At 38.8% G+C, this 17,513-nt stretch overlaps 2 protein-coding genes across 23 annotated transcripts in view; one reads left to right on the plus strand and one right to left on the minus strand.

Annotated features, from left to right (window-relative positions):
• The window catches only part of LOC147756053 (small integral membrane protein 15-like), a 6,338-nt gene extending 3,004 nt beyond the window's left edge, over positions 1–3,334 (minus strand). Inside the window, exons 1-2 of one of the 5 annotated variants that reach the window (XM_086989075.1) lie at positions 3,205–3,334; positions 848–938 (exon numbers count right to left, since the gene is read on the minus strand). In XM_086989075.1, the coding sequence (XP_086845201.1) occupies positions 848–871 (24 nt within the window). In that variant the 5' untranslated portion in view covers positions 872–938; positions 3,205–3,334. Of the gene's footprint in view, positions 1–847; positions 1,074–1,093; positions 1,233–1,558; positions 1,695–2,660; positions 2,798–3,204 lie in introns of those variants that run through there. The other 4 variants (XM_086989073.1, XM_086989072.1, XM_086989074.1 and 1 more) reach the window with 4 other exon arrangements.
• Positions 2,145–17,513, plus strand: part of LOC111248866 (oxysterol-binding protein-related protein 9) — a 48,541-nt gene continuing 33,172 nt past the window's right edge. For 8 of the 18 annotated variants that reach the window (XM_086989017.1, XM_086989019.1, XM_086989018.1 and 5 more), the window contains exons 1-4: positions 10,902–11,030; positions 11,591–11,720; positions 15,169–15,257; positions 17,224–17,316. In XM_086989017.1, coding sequence (XP_086845143.1) covers positions 10,917–11,030; positions 11,591–11,720; positions 15,169–15,257; positions 17,224–17,316 — 426 coding nt within the window. In that variant the 5' untranslated portion in view covers positions 10,902–10,916. Of the gene's footprint in view, positions 2,286–3,293; positions 3,434–4,178; positions 5,158–9,283; positions 9,317–10,890; positions 11,031–11,590; positions 11,721–15,168; positions 15,258–17,223; positions 17,317–17,513 lie in introns of those variants that run through there. The other 10 variants (XM_022801901.2, XM_022801899.2, XM_022801904.2 and 7 more) reach the window with 10 other exon arrangements.

The following is a 17,513-nucleotide window of genomic DNA, read 5'->3' on the forward strand; positions in this document are numbered from 1 at the left end:
CGTTTCAGTAAACTGTTAATGTAGTAGAATATGTACAAATCATTACATAAAAGTAATAATAGAGGTTCTTAAAACAATAAATATTTAATTATGCACTTCAAGATTATTTGCATATTATACTATGTTGCATAATATAATACTAGGCTTCAAGCATACTATAGGGTATTCTAATACTAATAAAGTAAAGAATTTGAGTGATTATATAAGTCGTCGCTGTAGCTTTTGCACTGTAGACATATGTTAACTTTAAAATATTTCTGTTACAGCTACGGTTGCATAGTAAAATCTTATTTTCTTTCAATAGTTTCTAATAAATAACAATGCTGAACTAAAAACTCTAAAACTGAGGTTGACCGTTTGCAAATTATTTTTACATCAAGAATTGTAAAGTTCGCACAGACCAACTGATGTAGTATCGAATGAAATACCAATATACAGCATAGCTGTAACTTAATCTACTTTTAACGGAAGTGAGATAGTGAAGTATTACGATTTTGCACGGAAAGCCAGCAGCGGAATTGGTTGTCGAAAACAATGAATTGTGCCCACGTTACTAGGGTAATCTATTGTTTTTACATGCAGAGAACCACAGAAAATAGGGTCATTCCACTATGATTGCACACTACATAAGCTAACGAATATATTAGTTACGTTAGCTAAGCTTTTCCAATATGAGTTTACAAGGCAGATACGTGTCCTATAGTTGAGAAACCTTTAAAAAAATCCGCCGTGAATGTTTTTGATCGTATAATTATACTCGCGCTTACCACATCCGGGAGCAGATGAACGTAATGCAATAAAATAATTGATTTTCTTTTCGATATATTCTAAAAGCAAACTGATGTACCTTTTGCACGGCTTCCTCAGGCATCTTTTCTAGTAGCGCCTGTTTAATTCAGCTGATCGTTTCTCGAGCCCTCACGCGAAAGACACTGTACCTGTCAAATGAACAGACAACAGGAACTCGTATAAGCGATACGTTCAAAGCTACGACGGCTCAGTGTGTTGCACTAATGATCGGAAAGTAACAGCAATCGATACAACGGCGGCTGCTACAGTAATCGTAGAATAAGGTTCTTCCGTTGTTTTTCACCTTCTTAGCCCGTAAATAACGGAACGCTTCCGGCAAAAGTGAACATCGCTTTGCTGTCATCGTGCAATTTCGTCCGCACGTTACCGTGTACACGTAGTTATACTGTTAACATGAACGGGAAATTATCGATATAAGCTCCTCTGGCTATTTTGAGTTAACTTTTCCCAAGAATTTTGGTACGTTGTTTGATTATGAATTGCTACGTTAACGCGAATCTTTCCTAGTTATCAATGGCGCGCACGGTTGTGTCATTAATCAGATACTTGCTGTCGCCTTTTCTGTTAGCGAACATCTGCTAGGACTCAATCGTAGAGTCGATTAGGGTAGAAGTCGATTATTTTTTGTATAAGGTCGATAGATAAGGTTATCGTCAACTCTCAATTCTCGCTATGTTCGTGCGTTTTTATCAATCTGACAAATATCAGAATCCTCGGAAAATAACACTTAGAGAATGACGCTTTTTACCATGCCGTTCAAAAAATTTATCGAAGAATTTTCTTCTTTTTCGCCCTGATTTCGTTAGCCGTCCGCGCGTGATTCGATTGTGGCACGTTGGTGGCACCGTCACACAAAGCCAAACGAGTTGCCCTCTCTCAATTAGTACTAATTGAGTCAACCCTCGAAACAAACACACAACAGAGTCACCGCAGCAGCAGGCGAAGAGCACGGCCATCACCTACCTGGTTTGCCCTTCTCGATCTATATAGCTCCCACTGGAAACGCGAACTGCGTCGGCGTAACATACGAACGGAAGAACAGACACATAGTACATTGGTGCATAGAGAGGCAGATTTAGTGGCGATACGAAATTACAATACGTTATCCAATCAGACCTCTGCCGAAGCCGTTAGGAGAGAAGAGAACTCGATTTCCGAACAGAGATCACCATTAACGGAGTACTCGGCTGAACAGCAATCAGTCAGTCGCCCAAGCTATTATTGAAGCAACCAATGAATTTAAATAGCAGCCTCCCGGTCATCATACTTCATAACAGCGGGGAACGACCCCAGTGCGATCGAGTTCTCGTCGGACGGCGACGTGAGGGCACCGCGCTATTACAATCATAACTGGTGGTAGTGGTTAGACAGACAGCTTCAGCCACTGCACCGAGTACCGACGTAGTGTACGACAACGAGAACGAAACTCCATTCTGGAATGGAGCAGGTGCGATTAGGATTTTATAGTGGCAATGGTGAGTAGTAAAGTTAACCGTAATGACTGCAGTGTTGCCGCAAAAGTGAATCGGTGCTTTGTCGAATAGTTCAGCGCAAAAAAGCGACAACGACAAACAGTGCATGTATTTTCTACCATCTGCCCTATGGCGGTTTGGCCAGCTCGATATTACTTTCGCCGGGTTTCGTCCCTATCTTTGGTTCGAAACCATCGTAGCTGTCTGTGTCTATGACGTACTTTCTGCGCGTTATTACCATTGTTGTTAGCCTCACCGGCGCGCAAATTTGAGCCGTAGCGGGGCATCGACTGGAGCGTCGCGGGTACAACAATTTAAGCAACAGTATCTTGGCAAAAAAGAAATGAATATAAAATAGAATACGATGACCACACAGACCCAGTCAAGCTGTCGAATGTCCGAGCGGTAGCAGCGCTGGAAATAGCAGCTAAAGTCCGTTGGATTATTAGAGAGAAACGGGGCCGCATTTGTTGACCGTCTCTTTTTCGAAAAAGAAAATGTAAAAAGGGCACCGGGACAAATCCCAACACAAGCTTAATCATATGTTATTACAACTGCGACAACTACGCGTAAGAGTAACGATTACGTCGCATCATATTGAACTGCTCACGCACCGACAATAGATAGCCAACGGTTTACGTTTGATAGGAATTGCGATAAACGGCAAGTTTTGCACAACTATGTGAGTCCTTCGTAACGTTATATGAGAGAGGAACGGAACAAACGAGAGAAAAAACCCAACGCCCACTGCCGTCAGCTCTAACTGCTGTTGCTACTGCCTCTGTTACTATTAATAGACAATTTGATGAATACGACATTAGCGTAGTGCGTGTTAGCAGCGGAGCTCTCTGTGCAGCGACCTCATCACGTCGCCGATACGCTGGCGATCGACCACGACTGTATAAAAGGTGGAAGTAAATACCTTTGCTTGATCACGTTGAGGTGATGCTGCTGTGACGAGTGATAACAGTTACTGAATTTTTGCTAATCACGTTTTTCGGAATCGACGCTTAAACGAGTGTCCTCATGCGGCACATTCAGCTGCAGTTTCCTATACAGTGCTGCTAGTGACGGAGTTCGAATTGCTAGTCCACAGCAATAATTATCTTGGCAGCAACAGCATTATTTCTAGTTGCAGTGATAAAATAACGGTGAGCAGTTCTGACCCATTGGTTACGGCGGCGGTGTTTGTGGAGGAGCGCTTTTCGTAGCGTTAATCGTAAATTAGTTATAATTTTGGTGGCATTAGTACCCGAGGCTACGCAGGACTTGGTTCCAGCGTCGGGAAAATTTCCTGGTGGGAGACCTGTACCAACCACATTTGATAACTCGTCTGTTGATTTATCGCTTACTGTTGGGTTATGCAGAAGTGTAGAAACAGAGATAAATTGCGAAAGTTAATGTGCGTAGGCCAGCTGGATGTTGTGTGGTGATCATGTACAGTCAGTAGTTCAATCGTGGAATCAGTCCTGATTTGGCCATCTGCTACGAATGGTCCAATGTCCCAGTGGGCTGAAAGTTTACGGTGTGTGTGCGAGCGGCTGCGTGATGTATCAAAGTGACGTGATCGATCCATTCTCTAGCTTTGGTCTCAACCACTGTGATTATTCTAAACTATTTTATTTAACAGAAGCTATCTTATCACCTAAGAATCAGTTGTTTAGAAGTTGCGAAAAATAAGTTTCTTTGTCCTCGACCTTTAACCACAGATGTTACGGTTACCGAGAGCCATACATGGATCTTTACAGGCTTCTAACTAACTAGCAACGAGGTAAACGATCAAGCCCAACATCGAATTCATTCTTCAGTATAAGCTTCCGTTCGACGATCAGATTCTGATTGCGTGGATAGATGGCCGTACCGGGATGCAACCAACACGCGTTTGATTGCAATAGAGATGCCCCCCGCCCCCCACCCATAGCGGACGATTTACTGGCATGTGAGCGGCACCATGCAAATATCATCGGCGTACTGTAGTAACACAGCAACTCAACCAATAAATGAGATCTGTGTCGATCGCTGCCACTGTAATTTACTTTCCATTCGAGTAAAAGCCAAGCAGAGCCGAGAGTTAATAACTATTAAGAAAAGCTGCGCCGGTGAGTCAACTATAAAAATGCAGCAGGGTTCTTTGGCAAAATTAGCGCTGAAAATTGTCCTTTTCAGCCATTAAAAATCCAAAGCACCATTTCAACGAAAGCGTTACTAGAAAAAAATCTGCAAAAAAAGCAAATAAAGGGTGTGGCATCACAGAGCATCAGTTAGTACTCTGCCTCATTGTTGTCGATATCGTCGTTGCTGTTATTCATTTACGATTAATCTTTCTACCATTTCACGGCCAGGGCTTTCCTAGAACCACGTTGTCGCTCTAATAGACCAGTGTCTCCAGTTCGCACGAACTCCGACGATACATTAATGGTCAATCAATATTGCTTGAAACGGACTGAAGTAAACCGATTGCAAATTCAACGGGGGTTTGTACACTGACCTAGTAATCTACACAACACTAGCAAGATCTTAATGTTGCTCCAATCAATCAACAGATACTCAACAAGCGGGATGTCCCCAAACCGATTTTTCGGTGTGTGTACGCGACGTTTGCTCTTCATGAAATAGCCAGGCAAGGCAGCAGAAGAAATCAAAAGCCGAACTTTTCTATTTCCCACCTAGAAATTGCTATTCGCTAATAAAAAGCGGGAAAAATCAAAATCAAACAATCATTGTGCTCCTCGTGACAAAGACAACAACAGCGGCTTTCACAATGGCAAGCTTAAACTACGAGGGTCCCTTGTCCAAGTGGACTAATGTGATGAAGGGATGGCAATATCGGTGGTTTGTACTGGACGATAATGCTGGCCTGCTTTCGTACTATACGGTGAGTACAACTACGGAAACAGTATGACCCTCGCTTAGCGATCTCGCTGGCGGGTCGGCCTATGTCGTCTGTAATTATTAAGTGGAATCGTAAAAATGACGACGCTAATCATAGTATAAAGCTTGGAGAGTTAAACGTGTGCGAGTAAAATTTTCTATGCATTTTAGATCACTACAAATTGTTCTAAATAAAAAGATTAAAGACCCAAACTGTACCACACTTTTTACGTGATTGTAGCAACCCTCACTGCTGACACAGCTTATTTATAATAACCTGTCCATGCGAGCCGATACACCTGTTTGCCAGCAAGGGTTAGGGTACGTGGCTTGTTACAAAAATTGTTCATGGCCATATCTTTCGAATTTTGGCGGCTCGTTCTTGTTCATTATGTGGTGAAACATGGTTATCCTCAATAAGATTCAGTTTGAAAAATGATAAAAATATACCGATCGTTAAGGTTAAATGGCTGTCAACCATGACAATACAGAGAATACAGCAGGTTAAATTCGTATCAAACGTGTTTGTCTGAGTGTAACAACAAAAGCTGCACCGCGTTGGTTTATCGAACGCTTCCTCTACCCATATTCAGTCAAAATTCAATCGACAGAAAGTCAGCTTGTATCAAGCAACACAGCACAGCGCTGAATATAGACGCACATAAGCCGTAAATGATTAATATATTAATTGACAGTTTAAAAATTTCTGGTGATTTTTTTTATTTTATTAGTGCTCTAGTGTAAATATTGCGCCAATAACAGGCACCATTCTGATGAAACTTATGTTTCTAGCATTATTTTTTATTAATATGGAGTGAACGCTAGTGACCTCTAAAAGGGATTGGGCAAAATTTGTCCTTCAGACAGTTACTTCAAGTAAATAAAAAACGTTAAAATCATTACCTTATAAGTGGAATGTGTCGATGATGTTGAACGCCGAGAATATGGCGCATATATATAAGAAATTTGACTTTTGCTGCCGATTATTGAAGTCAGATCCACTCAATTATTTTTCAAAAACAAATGTCAACCTAAACACCTTATAAGAAAAGTGCGAGACAGCCTTTAAACATGGGATTTAATGTCTGTTCTTGTAATGAGCCACGGCAGATAGCACTTAGAATTTCAATGAGTCGTTTTATCTGGTGTCCAATGATAGTGTTTTCCAATGCCATTTTATTTTCAGAACACATGCGAATTGGAACCAAAAAATGGGTATCGTGTGGGATACTGAAGTATTCGTAGAGACGCACAATACGCATAGAATTGCATTTGGAAAGCCGCAGGACATCTTGCGAGTTTTGCCAGTTGATCCATAATTTGGATAAACTTCGAGACTCAAAGACTTCTTTCTGAAAATACCAGGAATTTAACGGCATATGTTGCGCTATATCTTATTATTACAAAATTTATTATTATTACTCCTCACAAACTCTCGGGTTTTATACATAAACGCACGCAAACTGGAACATACTGGGCTGTACCGAGGTGGACATAAAACGCCAGGCTTTAGAAAAGTATCTTAGTCCAATGCGTGGAAACGTTTTCGCAATCTACGTCGTTAAATTCCTCATATTTTCAGAGAGAAACCTCTGAGTCTCGCAGATTTTCCATATGATGGATCAGCTGGCAAAACTCGCAAGATGTCTTGCAGCTTTCCGAACGCAATCCATCATATGATTCTCGGACCATATATATATATATATATATATATATATATATATATATTATCATTTTCGCAGTAGACTGCAGTTATTATGATATTTACAATACAATAATTTGAAGCGGCACTTAATTTGTCGCCGCCCTTCTTTAAACTATAGCATTTGCGCGAAACCTGGGCAGAGAAGAAAACGCCAAAGGATTTTGTCCCTTTCCATTTGCCCCTATAGCTTCTTAATAACGATAGCAACGTGATAAAGGAGCCACTCCAAAAGGCAATTAGGTTGATCGCTTATCCCGGTACTTGCGAGTTGGAGTTGACGCGTGTGGCTTCATGTTAGGTGAGCTATGGCGACATTACCGTCATCGTAATAGTGTGACACAATATCATTATTCTTGTCTGGCTATCTACTAGAGTGTATCAGGTTGGTCCGAAGAATGCCCAAGGCGAAGCAAAATGACTTATAGGAAGACCTATCATCGAATGCCGGGAAGCCTCGTCCTGTTGATGGTTCAACAATCGGCTGGCTCTTTAGATGTTATTACTTTGCGGTAAACCTTCAATCCTAGACGGACGATACGACTGTCTCGGGTTTGAGTGGTAGCTACAAGGTGGACGTCGTAAAGGGTGTCGACTAACAGTTCATTCTGTGCCGGTCGCGGCGGCGGCAGGCGCAAGCGAAAGTTGTTCAGCTACATCGTGGTGTTAGTAGGAGGTACTGTCAAAATAATAAGCGGATTTTCTTCATATTGCTAGCACTATTTGTACCAAATGAAGAGAAAACGCCGCTTTTAAAACTCGCTGTAAACAAGGTGGTGGTGATGAAAGAGATCAAAGGAAGGAATTGATTAGGTCGCTTGTGTCATGTAAGCAGCAGCAGTAAAAAGCGACTAGCAGCTCATCTGATGGCTGTATTTTGATCGACGGGAGGTATCACTCATTGCTGAAGGGTACGGCATGCACCCAAGACGTCCATAGTGGAGCAGAAACATACGCGCATTACTAATAAAACTATCGTCTAAATACCAATCGATAGTTAGATGATAATGATAACAATAATAGATAATCGCACACACTGCAGTTAAGATGATTTTGATAAAGGGTATTTAGTCCGCAACAGGGGTCCAGATGCAGAAATCAAGATCGACATCGGAAATGGAGACTTTATGAAATTGCTTACAATGCGTGCAGGCACGGTGTAGGCGAAACCTATTCGACTGATAAAGAGAATCGCACGGATAGTGATAGTTCAAACTGGCTCGTTGACGAGGAACAATGTCGACATTTATACGTGCCTGTAACGAATGCCGTCGGCTGCGTGTAATTGCACTGTGTTAAAATAAAAGATTCAGGTGTCACAGCAGTCTGCCACCGAGTCCCTTGTCATGATGAGAATTGCTTTCAAGCATAATATAGAAATACTACAAATCACACATGAGAAGCGCATTACTGCTCTTAAATTTAAGTATACAAGGTTCAAACTGTTTAAAATCCCCAGTATCTCGCAGACACTGATCTATTTATTACTTACTGATCTATCTTTGTTTGAAATAATTCAATCAAGATTATTATTGTATAATTATATAATAAGTAGAATGACGTAAAAAGTCATGACAACCTTCATCTATTATATAAACGAGTCAATAGGTTTTAGGCTCCTTCTTGGTCTTCAGTGACCACTAATGAGCATAAATAATCACGCTAGGAAGGTAATTAATTCTAACCGCCTTTAACTATGATAAACAAGGCTGTTCATTAACTTTATTCTTATTAATTAGATTAATCTTAATATTTAGATAAAATAATAATTAGATATTAATTAGATATAATCTACTTCTTACGATATCACCAGATTTTGCTCGTCTCGTTGTTTTGCTTTTTATTAATTAAGTGCGTTTTATTAAGCTTGGTGAATCTTCTTACTGTTATTTCTTTTATGGCCTTGCCTTTTTTTACAAATTAATATTAAAGTTAGCTTCATAACCATTTACTGTATTTTATGAATCCTAATCGTCTTCAGCCATCATGAACGGGACTATTCATTGCCTTTGAACTTTTGATCACCTCATCTTGAATACGCGCAGTTAGTCCAACATTATATCAGAGTGGTTTTTGAATTTCGTCAGCCGATGTGCACAGATTACATTGAATTACATGATAGATATAGATCCCTTGTGGTATGCTTCGTCATGTCCTAGTTGTGCGTTCCATGCGAAAGTCTTTGAAAAGAGGCTAACGGGTAAAAATGATCCAATTAATGAATGTTCGCATTCACAAAGAAGCATTCCTTAATAGGTTTGATTATAAGAAGTTCTAGGCAAAAGTAATATAATAAAAGTACAAGTTACTCGTGAACAATAAATCACCTATTCACCGCTAGGTGGTAGTAACTCGACGATGTAAATAGAGATTCATACAGCATTAAGACAGGATTCGACAAGCGACTGGAGTCAGAAGAGGAGTGGTCCGTTTACTATAGACCATGAGATCCTATTACATGGTAGGTCCAAAAGCATAATACTTGAGAATATTCCATAGTATAATTTTTAGAGATTGTGTACAAAAGTTTCTACAATTGAAAAATCTTACGGAGAGCAACCTATAAGCTAAACAATTCTTAGCGTTAATAAATATGTGATGGGCAGTAGCTTCAGGAAAAGTTCAATTTGTACTATACTATAATAGATTTAGCGACGGTTGAAATATAAGGTTTATCCAAACTGTATATAGACGCCTGCACTAGTTGTTGGTATATTCTTCATCATTATTGCTAAATCTATTGGCTTGGCTTGCCAAAACATATTCGCTCGCGCTGCATAGATAAGGTGGTATATGAATAGAATTTTCGAAGAGTTGAATTCGAACTTAACTCGATCAAATGGACGTTAGGCTCTTTTTTAAATGTAGCAGATCCTTTAGTGTTATTCTACAGCTTCTTACTCTGTACGAATATGGGTATCTTTTATGTGATTGGTATTGCTCGAACTAAAAATATATTTGCCGTATCTCTTGATTGTTGTTCTGACTTACTCGCTTAGTGATTTCAGTTACTAGTTTTTTTTCAAAATATGTTTATTTCTCACTCGATTGTACGCTTTGCTGCAAGCATTGCTGTTTTTGCCATCTCATGAAAACAATTTGTCTAAATAAACATAGTCTACCTTATCTCTGAATTTGATCTCTTTCTGCGTAGCATCTCAACTATCAGCTTACTTTTACCCTTCATTTAAAAGAACAGAGTAGCTTAGTCTAATAATGCCCAAGCTATTTACCCCGAAGTTCAGGTACATACAGTAAAAACCTATATCAAAGAAGCCTATAACGTATCTTTCCTCTATTCCTTTGCACAGTTGCATGTGTCTCAATATCCGCACCGGCCGATTAGTAGCACCACAGTACTCTTTTCTTTTTTGTTTGATACAAATGTGTTTCTCGTTTTTTCATTCTGTCGTTTCTTCATGTATTTCTATAATTTAAAGTGGACTTGTGACACTTTCTCGACTTTCTTTTTTGCTTTACAAACCAACCACCCAGTCTCTTCTCGCTTTGTTGCGCAGCAATAAGTAGTCAGATCAAGCCGACCACTGCGTACTTGCCTTAGCCGAGAGTCTAACAGAATGATGGTATAGTGATGTTGGAGGCGGGCGTTGACTGCAGTCTTTACCGCAAACGAGACCTACAACGGCCGCTCAGCAATTTGCTGCCGCCTGCGCGTGTAACCATAGCACACGTTAAGTCTTTTACGTTCACTCAACGTTATTGGCTAGATGACATGGTTGAAGAGCAATTCAGCGATGATTTGGAGCAACGATTCCGATAACAGCAGTAACCGTAGCAAATGCTGCAAGACTGCTGTAACGGAGATTGTAAATAAACCGAAAATTTTCAAGCATAGTATAAGTTTAGCGCATAGTCCCGAATCCGTTAACTACGTCCATCCCGTATCATAAGGCATGGAAGAAAACGTGAAAAGAGCGTGGTTGTACGTGCGATCGGTCTGCAGCCTGAAGGGAGTAGTTTACGGTGGATTGTGTATGCACCCCTTGATATCTTTTTGCGTCGGCCTGGAGGTTTTTTATTTTATCGATAAACTCGACCAAATGTCGCCCGCCAGCCTGACTACTTGTCGCACCGCTGGCATTTTTCTCCGGATCCATTACTTCCTTCCATATCGATCACTTGTCGACGTGTGCGCATCGCTCACGATAGGACAAGTGAGTAGCAACTATGGTAATGATGTTAACGCTCGCAGCAGCTGGAATAAGAAAAGTCTGTAGAGAAACGTAGGTGAAACGCAAAAGGGCCTGAGCTCTGAGCTCGACGTCTTTTCAGCGTCTTTCTGGAATGGGCATGTGGGTATTACACTGATTATGTTGAATGAAACTCACGTAGATGAAACAACTATGACGTATAAGAAAGAGGGAGAAAGATGTGCGCATTATTTTGTCAGTCTTTAAAATCATGGAACATGTGATTTAATGTGAGGTAATGCAGACTAAGTAGTAAGAGTATTAAGGTTAAATGGTTTGCGAAGGGCTTTGCTGGTTGACATTGTATTATTAGACAATGTTAAAATAATGGTATATTCTTTGATTAATGTGTGCTTTTGATGTGATAGTAAGGTCACGTCTGGGCTGAAAAATTTTCATAAATAATTTACTTTTCCCCTTCTATGAAAAGTAACTCGATCAGGTTCACTTTCACTTTTTTAATAGCCAGAATAAATTTGATAGCGAATTTAGTAAATAAACGAGGTCATTTGTGTGTGTTTCAGTCCAAAGAAAATATGGCTCGCGGAGCTCGTCGTGGGTGCGTCAGACTTCAAGGTGCCGTCATCGGAATCGATGACGAGGATGATTCTACTTTCACCATCCGCGTCGATCGAAAAGGCTTTCATTTCCAAGGTGACTTTTGCTAAACTATATATGGACTCGCTTCAGATCGTTTATCAATCAAGGTTATGTGGTATTTTATACCATTCGAAAGTACAGTGGTAAAAAAACATTTGTGATGCTAGGATTAACGGTATGATAACTTTTCTAAAAGCGACTGACTGTCAATTTATCTCTACGAGAGTATCTCGCACATAAAGCCGGCTTATGCAGATCCGTACGTTTAGCATTGATTTTAAGAGCATTATTTTTAAACTTTGGTCACTCTGTGAAAAAACGGGAACCTGTACTAATGGCGCCGATCTCTTTGCCACCAGAGTAGTGGCTAATAAAAAAAACTAAAGCAAACGCTTAGGCATCACATGATTTTATTACATGCAACCATCGGGCGAAGGTGCCATTTGCGTTCGTGCACTAAAAACGGTGGCATATTAAATACAAATTCTACACGTATTATTTTTGCACAGTTCAAGAGATATTTTAGGTTCAGTTCGATACCGCTGTTTGGCATTGCTTTAAATGGTTGGTCCCAGCACGAAACGAAGTCTATGCTCGTTTCAAACATAAACCATCTGATGTGTCCTATGTATATCAGGCAAAAACGCCACATCTACACCATTATAAAAATTATTTATATGATCCACTTGATTTCCACCAGAGTTAGCTTAGAATCAGGGGCCATCTGTATTCCCAAGCAAGTCCTTGTGAGAAATTTTAAATCTTTTGTGACGGTTGTCGAACGGAGCTTCTGATAAAACACGCACCTAACGTGAAACTATCAAAAACCACCTTACTATGCATAGGGTTTGTTTTTTATAGGATTTCTGATGTCTTCTTAGCTCATATGTTAGACTAACAAAGCAATTGGTTAGTTTTTAACTGGAAGCGCATGTTCTTCAATAAGATTACTTCATTATTGCTATTCAATCTAATCATCGAACCGGTCCACTGATTCCACTGCAACATATAATAACCACCCATATAATCTTTTATGCTCACGACGGAAACATCAGTAGTAACATTGATTCTTAATTCCGATTTTGTCATCGTTGCTAATCTGTAATTGTTAATCTCCACATATAATTGTTAGTCCATACCTTAACGTATAGGTACATGCTCATCAGTCGGATAGTATCAGATTTTTACCATCCTAAGTTCTTCTATACTGCAGTTCTCTTCGGTTAGTCCATTATGGTGCATTATGTTTACTGTGCATAACATATGGTGAAGATTCAACGTAATTGGATAAAAAAGCTTAAAAAAATTTACTTTATTAAGCCTTGTTTTAATTTCTTTTTCGAAGCAATCGGAGATTCGTTGTAAAGGTGGCTCAACGGGTAGACAGGTTATTATATCAGGTCGATCTGTCAGGGTATGGATGCACACGCTCTTTTCGGTGTTACCCGATTGCTTTGTGCGATTTGTCGAATTCTCCATAGTGACGGTTTAGTCGAACCCAAGTGCGTTTCATCTATGTGTTTTTTTTGAAAAATAACAGTTATTCTGCATATATAACTACCTTCTTTATTATTATCATTGTAGTTGGACCATTTTTAAAATGACCCATAAATATATAAATGATATTAATAAGTGTACAAATGCAGCCCCAAATGCAAACCAATATTTATTTTCGAAAACACGTATTAATACCTCGATCATCAAAGTATAGAAGTCATAGCACCGTTTGCCAGCCAGTAAATTTGCATAAGTCTAAATGAGTAGAAGTCCGAAACTGCCAAATCTTGCGAATGTACCACACGAAACAGAATGTTTAATTTAACGAGTAATCGGTTTCTCATCTCCTTGAAAATGTAACATTATAGAGAGAAACATGAATTTACTTGGTCGGGAAAGGGTTTTTCCTTTCAGTTAAGCTTGCATTAATTGCTCTGACGTCTTGCATTAATTGCTTTGCGCGATTTTATAAGCTATAAAATAAAGCATTCCTTTTATATTTCACCTAACATATAAGCTAGCTTTTTTGGCAAATATTTTGTTTTACGTGATTATGATATGAAATTATGATATTTTGAATCTAGGATTCGAGTAAGAGATACTCTTCCCACAGTCAGTAAGGTTTCTACACAAAGAATATTTTTCAACCGATATTTAACCGAAATATAGTATTTAATCATTTTATGTGAAACTCATTTTTCTGTCTTTTGTATCTTTCTTAAGACGCGTAAACGGTTCAAAACCAGTTACCGAGTTATATTCAACTGATCAATGCGATCCTGCTAAAGTACCACGGAATTTTCATTATGTCTGCTTTGTCCTGAAACATTCTGGGAGGTTTACACTATGGATCTTTAGCAGAAATTTTTTTTAACAAACCACCCCTTAATGAATACAACACACACTAGACTATTACCTAAAATTGTATTTTGAAGGTAAATAGCGTACAGGGTCTTAAGTATCGCTTTTGGAACTTTGTTTTCTTTAAATATGAGCAAATGGCTCAAGGATTTAAGGGGATGTATAGTAATGCCATAATAAGAAGCGGGCAAAAAATATCAAACTAAAATTTTTATCAAAGCACTAGTATTAAAACAATCAAACTGAAATTCATTCGCGCAGCTAACAGCCGATTGAAATCTCGGTAAACATATATGATTGAAGAGTTTATACTGAAAACAATAGTGCTTCGGGGGTGCCTTAGTTTCGTAGCATTTTGCCCAAGCATTCTTTTAGGCAACGGTACAGCTTCATTTCCTACGAATTATTGTATCGATTATTCTTTTAAGTCATCCCATTCTTATTGAAACTATATAGAAAATTAACTTCTTCCGAAGAGTGATATGATTGTTGCCTTTCTGAGCAACATTTTAACTATACAAATGACAATGAATGCGTGGTACGATATTGATCTGCTGATAGGAAAGTAATCGGTTCTCGCCTCGCTCCTTTTTTTCAAACAGTATCTAATGGTGCTTTAAAATGCTTTATAAACTTAAACTTAAAACCATTTAAACAATTCATTGCAAACATTGTTTTTGCTACAGCAGCCACTTTAGCAGTAGATGACGGCGTTATATTTCAGCAGTTACATTGTACTGCCCATTAGAGAGCATTTAAGTCCTGTTTAATATGATTCGAATTTGCTGTTATACTTATGATGAGAAAAATATTGACGATCTGAACGCCTATTTAATAGAAACTATATCATAGAGGACGCTTTAGAGAGGCTTAAATATTTAATTCTAGTATCAGTTTGAGCATGCATGTTAATTAACCACGACGAATTGTATTTACACTATGTATATGAATGACACTAGATTTGACTGTGTGTTGAACAAAAAACACTATTATATGATAGCTTGGTAATCTACAATTTCTGTCGTTAATTTTAAAGCTTATGCTGCAGATACTTACCTTCTTCATTAACTACAGTTAAGATATGCCCTTTTAAGCTAACAGTGACTTCTATCTAATATTTTGCCTGCGGCTATATTTTTTTCAGCTCGGGATGCGGAAGAACGCCAGCATTGGGTTCGAGCGCTTGAGGATACCATTCTTAGGCACACCCATCGACATGCTCACCATAACGTGGTATTACGATACGTACCTTTAGCACAATTTCCAACCGCCTAAATACTGAATGAATTAATTAGAAAATTCAGTTAATTAGAAAGTGCACTTAAATTGATTTTCAATTGAAGACAAGGATTTCGAAACAGATGTTTGTGTTGTCACGACTCGATTTCGTTTTCGGTCCCTGTCTACCGTACATGGTAATCTTATCTGCCTATCCATTCGTGAATTTAGGAAAACGACTAATCTATTATCTGTAACATAAATTCTAAAAAGGTTCAATCTTACATTTGCATCTAGCTATATGTCCTTAACGAAAGAATCGTATAGGAAACTGTTAGAGAATAGAAATGATGCTGTTATAGTAAATAAGTACTCGGCCTATATACAATGTTTCACGACTTGCAAAGAGTAAGAAAAAATATCCTTACATTAGTTCTCGAAGTATAACATTACATCGGTCAAATAATAATAATAGTAAATAATAAATTGCTTCGTGTACTTTAGATGCAAACATTAAGATGCGGAATAAATAAGATGTTTTTTTTGAAGTATTTTTCGGTTTCCCATAATTGTTCGTTATTATTTGTATAAGAGATGGGTGCCTCAGTAAATAAAAAGGCATCCGTAAAGTCGATACACTCTCACGCAAAACATCTTTAAATTCAAGCCTTTTGTTTCAAATAATCTATAGTTCAATCCGTATTGTATGAATGCGAACAGCTGTACTCCAGTAGAGTAAGGTCTGAACTGTACATAATTAAAGCGCCAAAAAAATTCCGTCCAAGATCAGCATGAATTTTCTTGTTTAATGATTACTCCGCACGTTAGTTTGTCGTTTCAGTTTTTTTTTTATTTCTAAGGACCCAGTTTTCACGTATTGGGTCGACTTGCATTCTCATTCACCAAAGTTCCACGTTTAGGAAATTAGATTTCCTAAGCGAACATAAGCGAAACAAATTTCCTAAGCGAGTACGCCTCCTTTAATGCTGCTTGCGCGGGAACGGCTGTCCCTAATATTCCTGTCTCTTTTCGTTGCTCGAAAAAAAAATGATTACTTTAATAATGATTTTTTCCTTAATGGAAACACAAGTTACGCTATGAGCCTCCTTCTGGCCGATCCCGTCTAATATTTTATGGTTCAGATCCGGAACGACTCAATACTTACGGGTAGAAGCTAATGGTAGCTTAAAAACCTTTAGGTTAAAATCGTTCTTGAAGCAAAACACACGATTTTTTTATTATCGAAGAAATGATTGCCATTCAAGCAATGCTATACTATACGCATATGCTTAAACGATTGGCTGTAGCATTTTTACAAAGTTTATGTAAGATCTCTTTCTTGTCGTTAAGATTTCTCCTCTTGCATGTAGCAAACATTGTAACTTAATGCAGTAATGTGACCTTTTGGTGTACAGAAAGAACAGAACAGAGCCCGCAGTCCATTGTCGAGCCTCAGTTTCATAGGGCTGCCTAGGACTTAGTTTGTATTTTAAATTTACATATGGAGCTCTACCGCGCTGAAACCCGATCCACATAAATGCCGTTGGATTATCTTTTTTCCATTTCATACATGCTCCTGTTTTCTCAACTGCGCTTTTCCTGCCTGGGAGAAATCCAGAAGGCTGTGTCGGATTATTTTTCAGTCCGATCGCGCAGAAAACTGCCACTAATGAACTTAGGAAAAGTGAGCCAGTTCTTAACGGAGAGCAAACTAAGTTTCAAGCCAAACGACAGAGCAACGTTTCAAAATTGTAGAACCAACCTAATATATCCTAGTTACAAGTTGTTTGCCGCAATATAATAGATTATTTTAATGACGATGATTATTACTATTGTATTCACATTGATTCTATGATTAAATATTTATAGTTAGTCGAAGCTATCATAATATTTAAAAGACTCGTGTCTCGTAATCATACAAATTAAGGTAACCTACTAATTTTACTTGTATTTGCATTTTTGTAATTTTTGCGTGTTTTAGCTACTCTGGGAGCGACCCGTTTCAGTGCGAAGCTTCGAGGACAAACTGGCTGAGGCTGACAGCTATCTTCAATTATTGATTCAGCAAGTAGACGTAAGTATCTCGAAAATGGCAAGATACAGCGATAGAATGTTGCCCTTTACTTATTATATAATGGAACTTACTGGCTGACGTTGAGAATATGAGACCTCGGCCAAACGACCAGAAGAGTCCTCAGCATCCGTATATCATTTGAGATAAAAGTCCATCGATGACCGACCCATTGCGGCATCTTTGGAGATCAATGGGCT

The sequence above is a fragment of the Varroa destructor genome, unplaced genomic scaffold (assembly GCF_002443255.2).
Source record: "Varroa destructor unplaced genomic scaffold, Vdes_3.0 BEIS01000004.1, whole genome shotgun sequence".
NCBI lineage: Eukaryota > Metazoa > Arthropoda > Arachnida > Mesostigmata > Varroidae > Varroa > Varroa destructor.